Here is a 5131-nt window from a genome sequence, read left to right as displayed (position 1 = left end):
TTCAAAAGTGTTGAGTTCGAATATTCACTCATTTGTTGGGCAGGAGACTCAATGCCTCCTCTCAGTCTTCAATTTGAAAAAAAAAATCGAAAAATCATGAAAATGGAGTGTGACATGTCGATTTCCACTAATTCGAGATCGCTGAGTTCGAATGCCTATTCCTTTTTTTGATTATCAGATTTTCGGTAATTTGGTATATCTTCCTTGTACAGAAAAATGTTCGTTGAAAAAAAATGTGGCTCATTTTCAATAACCCGCCTTCTTTCCCATTTAATAATGCGTGTCTGAAAACAAATTGTATAATATTTGAAAAAATGGAAGGTACATGAACTAGAGGAATTAAAATTTTAGAAAAGAACGTATGTATTAGGTATCTACATTCAAAGATGGTGTCCATAAGTTGATGACAAAACTTTGAATCATACAAAAGGGAATTGAAAGAGCACCCTGAAATATTCTGCGAGTCAATATATTTCAGATGCTGAAATAGTTTTTCGATTTTTTGAAAATTTGAGTCAAATAAAAGAAAAACATCAAAATGTAATCAAATTGACTTAGAAAGCTGAAATTTGGTGTGTGTCCTATTTTCGAACCTCTGAGTTGATTGGTGATGGTTTCGAATCATTACACTATGGAGCCTCTGGCGAATTTTCGGATTCTCCAGTTTCCGATGAAAATGAAATTCAGCACCTATAAAATCATCTTCGTGGCCCATTTTATCAATTTTTAGTCCCATATTTTCAAAATCTTTTTGTGTCGGCTCAAATTCAAAATTTTCTTCAGCGATTATTTTTTTGGAAAAAAAAAGAAGAAAAATTGATTGTTTGCCCATGTGTATACTAAACAAACACGCTGAAATTTAGTTTGTACTTTACTTTCGACCTCCCGAGTCGATTGATGATGGTTTCGTATCATTCTGGAGCCTCAAGCGGATTTTGATTTTTTTCAAAAGTATAGGTAATCTATGATCTCCAGAAAAAGCTTTGGATTTTAACCATCACAAAAGGTTTTGAAAGCATGAGCTTAAATCGATCAAATGGGTCGCAAATATCCTAAATCTGAGTTTATTGGTGCTGAATTTCATTTTCACCTTATTCTTACAGCGTTTTTTCGATAAGTGGAGAATTTTAAAATCCGCTGGAGGTTCCAGGACGGTTCTAAACCATCACCAATCAACTTGGGAAGTCGAAAACATAGTAGGTCTAGGTATCTATAAACCCAATTTCAGGTTTTTATGTTAATTTGGCTTTTTGTTTTTTTTTCTTATTTTTGGCCCAAATTTGAATTTTTAAAATTTCACCAAAAATCTAAAAATTAAATTCAGCACATGAAAGTTTTAAAATTTAGAAAAATCTCCTTGAATGACTTTTTGCAAACCAACTTGCAAATTGAAAGGGCTAGATATATATACGAACAGATTTCAAAAAATAATGTTACAATTCAAAAAATGATCAAGTAGATGAGTATAGTAAGTATACCTCTCAAAATGAACAAATTTTATTGTTAGAGGACCAAATTTAGACAATTATTAGCGTTCGATGTTGATGCAGAAAAGAAAATTTGCGAACTCATCATATTATTTAATATTTTTCAAATGGTAATACTTATTACTTAGGTATCTGTTCGTAACTCATTTCGATTTTGAGGTCAGACAAACTGTTTTTTGACAAGATATTGTGCTCATTTTTTTGACAAACTACGCGCTCCCATGGTCAAACATGTTTTTCCCCAATAACTGAGGGGATACCCTTTACTGAATCACCTATTCCATCGAGTCAACCTGAAATACTAGGACTACCTATCAATTTTGAACTTACTCTACTCCATCACTGCGTGCATTTTATCTCCACATTTCTTCTTCTTTTTTTGAAAATACTGCTCCTGCACCTCGTTCAAAGTTTTACCTTTGGTTTCGGGTAAAATAAAAGTACTGAACAGTATTATTGCCAAACAGCACCCCGTATAGCACCATATTATGATTTTTATATGCACAGCGTTCAGTAAAGCAGGATACACTTTCAGAATAACAGACCATGTGATGTAATACACCGCACCAAAAATTCCATTAATGACACCTTTGACTTCACTCGGATACAATTCGGTGCCCACCGTATACGCGATAAGCAATACTCCCCCATTACAAGAAAATGAGAATATATAAAACGCCACGGGCACAATGAAAGACAACGGTTTATCGTCACTTTGGTAAAAAATTTCTTCATAGACGCCCACTGCAATAGTACACACAGCCATGACAGCTGCACTGGACGATAAATGGGTTCTACGATTCAACTTCAACATAAGAAAAGGCGCACACACAGCACCTATGCCACCAGCGATCGCATACATGAGGGTGAACCTCGAGCTATTCAAAGGTAATCTTAATCGATCAAAGATTAAAATTGGGTAACCAAATAGTGCAGTATAACCTGTCAGCTGCATCAGTAGTTGTAAACTTATAGCCATCAGGAACGGTTTCCAAGCTTTCAGAACATTCTTCATGGTGCCAACAAATGATGCTTTTGGTTTACCGACGTTGTTCTTTTCCATATCTCCTATTTCATTTTTGACTCCGTCGATATTTGTGGCTCGAAGTGAACACAGTGCTCGGATAGCATCCTCTTTTCTTCCTTTATTATAAAGCCATATTGGAGATTCGAGTAGGAGTAGAGTGGAAAACATGCCGAATACGGATAATCCAACATAGATCCAAGCTACGAGGTTCCATGCAATGAAATACATTAGTATGTTGCATAACATCGCCCCTGAACTGTAAAATACTGCCAGCCCTCCAAACAGTGCTCCTCTGTAGGTTGCTGATCCGATTTCTGATATGTAAGTGCTCGTGGAGAAGCCCATTCCTGAAAATTATTGAAATTTTCAGAGCATCAAAATTTCTGATATTGAATACGAAATCGAATTCGTGAATTGTATTACCTAAACTGATTCCTTGAATGATCATTCCATACAAAAGCATATCGTAGCTGTTGGCCAAGGCGATAGTGACCCATGAAATTATTTGAGGTATGAAGGTAACAAAAAAGTATAATTTTCGACCAAAAATATCCATCAAAGTTCCAGATAGAATGCATCCAAAGGGAGATAAAATTCCTATTGAACCAGCTGTACAAAATGCGAAAGAAGTTAGGTAAGTATTAATTTAATTCGGTAATTCAAGAAATAGGTACCTAAGTATGGTAAAAATTAAAGATATAATTTGCTATTCAAATTTTTAAAAAATAAAATAAAATAAATACATAGGTAAGCAATAGTAGGTATCGATCACAAATAAATAAAAAATAATACCAATTCTAGACTTTTGTTCATCATCCAGAATGATCTGAGAACCAGGAAGATCCAGTTGATGAAATAGAAAAGCAACGTATCCTCTTCCATAACCAACAGCCAACAAAACTTGAGAAACAATGAGAGTGTAACTCACCTGGCAAGTTTAAAATATAAATAAAACACAATAATAAAATGATATCTTCAGTTTTTCAACATCTAATTTACACTCACTTCTTTTACTGCACCAGAAACCTGGAATGGTAATTTCATTTTTTTCCCTTCAAAATTTTAATTCCACAATGAATAAGCACGCAAGTGATACGTGAGTTTTGTGTCTATGTCACCAAACATCCATTCAAAATAGGTATGAACTCATCATGTAACGTAGTTACTTTTATATAGTGCCGTAAGTGCTGATACGAGTAGTATTTTATCATTTTGAAAGTAGGTACTTCTGTTTATGTTGCTACTAAGCATGTACACGATGAATTCGGGCTCTCAAAAAAATGGGTAGGTCAGTGAAAAAGTAATTTCTTCAGAAATGAAATTTCATTTTGAGATTTCATCATACGATATGATAGAGACGGACGTGTCCAAAATATAATAGAGGACCGAGGAATTGAAAATATTTATGTAGATTTTTATAATTATATGTTGCGTGTTTATGAAGTGTTTGTAAATGAAAAAGTGTTGGTTTATTTCAGATAGGTAGGTACTGTACTTACTTCTTTGAGCACGCTGCTTGACATCGTTGTTTGCAGCATAACATTTTCATCAAGAGCACAAACGATTATGTAGGTATAAGTAATCTCTTATGTTGAGAAAAATCACCGAAAAATTCACTTGTAAGTAGGTACCTAACTATTGTTTTAAAAAACTTGGTCCGACACGTTTCACTTCCGAACTGATCTGTTCTATTATTAGATGCGAAGTGACAGTAGACGAAAAGAGAACCACAATGGTCGATACGTAATTTAGCTAGACAATTTTACAACGCAATAATCAGCAGGCAGGGTATAGGCTTTTTTTACGACGTACGAGTATAATATGTACCTACCTAGTAAAATAATACAAAATCAATTCTGGTATAGGTATTATGTACTTTTAGTTTCGTTTGAGGCGTTGTCTCTTCGCTTGAAATACGAGTAGATTTCATGAAGGAAAGAACCTAACTTGTTGAAAATGAACTTTGAGCTTTTCTAACAGTTTAAAAATGATGATATGAATGAAGTAGTCTTTACTTATAATATTAAGAGACTATTTGAACCAATTTTTTTCTCTATTTCGAAACATTCAAAAAAAAGTTAAAAATTTTTTGAACTTCGAGCTCTCGTCGAGAAAGTTGAACATTGACCTAAAATTTTTAAAATTTTTTTAACAACATGTTGAAGTCATTTGACCGTAATTTTTTTGCTTTCTGAAATGTGACTTCAGTTTTTTGCGATAAGAGCTGGAGGAGAATGTGAAAAATGATCCACTCTGAGTCGCTGAGATTGGATCAATGAGATTCACCATCTCATTAGTAGATACATAATTTATTTTACTGCAATATAATACATGTACCTACATACAATGTACATGAATAAGTTACCTAGGTACATGAACCAATCATGTTTTTAGTTGATGCTACATCAAGATTTTCATCATTGCGTTGGTTTAAATTTATTTCAAGTTCAAGATGTTTGAACTATCTATAGGTTAAGAGCAAGGTTGTTCTACGACCTTTTACCCATTTTAAATAATGGTATACAGAATACAATTTCCAAATTAGAAATTGATGAAAAAATGATGAAAAATTTCTGAGTAATTGGGTAAAATTTATTTCTTGACAAGGTACATATGT

General features: G+C 33.6%; 1 protein-coding gene across 2 annotated transcripts; it reads right to left on the bottom strand.

Annotated features, from left to right (window-relative positions):
• Positions 1-1559: 1559 nt before the first annotated feature.
• Positions 1560-4238, bottom strand: LOC135835466 (facilitated trehalose transporter Tret1-like). 2 transcript variants are annotated; one of them, XM_065349730.1, is made up of 4 exons: positions 4014-4238; positions 3307-3442; positions 2938-3123; positions 1560-2861 (listed from the first exon to the last, which is right to left on the bottom strand). In XM_065349730.1, exons 1-4 carry the CDS (start codon positions 4050-4052, stop codon positions 1819-1821), a joined length of 1404 nt encoding a protein of 467 aa, XP_065205802.1. In that variant the 5' UTR covers positions 4053-4238; the 3' UTR covers positions 1560-1818. The 2 variants fall into 2 exon arrangements, with proteins under 2 accessions (XP_065205802.1, XP_065205803.1); XM_065349731.1 differs by lacking the exon at positions 4014-4238 and adding an exon at positions 3520-3670.
• Positions 4239-5131: the final 893 nt, after the last annotated feature.

The sequence above is a fragment of the Planococcus citri genome, chromosome 2 (genome assembly GCF_950023065.1).
Source record: "Planococcus citri chromosome 2, ihPlaCitr1.1, whole genome shotgun sequence".
Taxonomy (NCBI): Eukaryota; Metazoa; Arthropoda; class Insecta; order Hemiptera; family Pseudococcidae; genus Planococcus; species Planococcus citri.
Note: the sequence above shows the minus strand (reverse complement) of the source record. Positions and strands in the feature narration are given on the sequence as shown.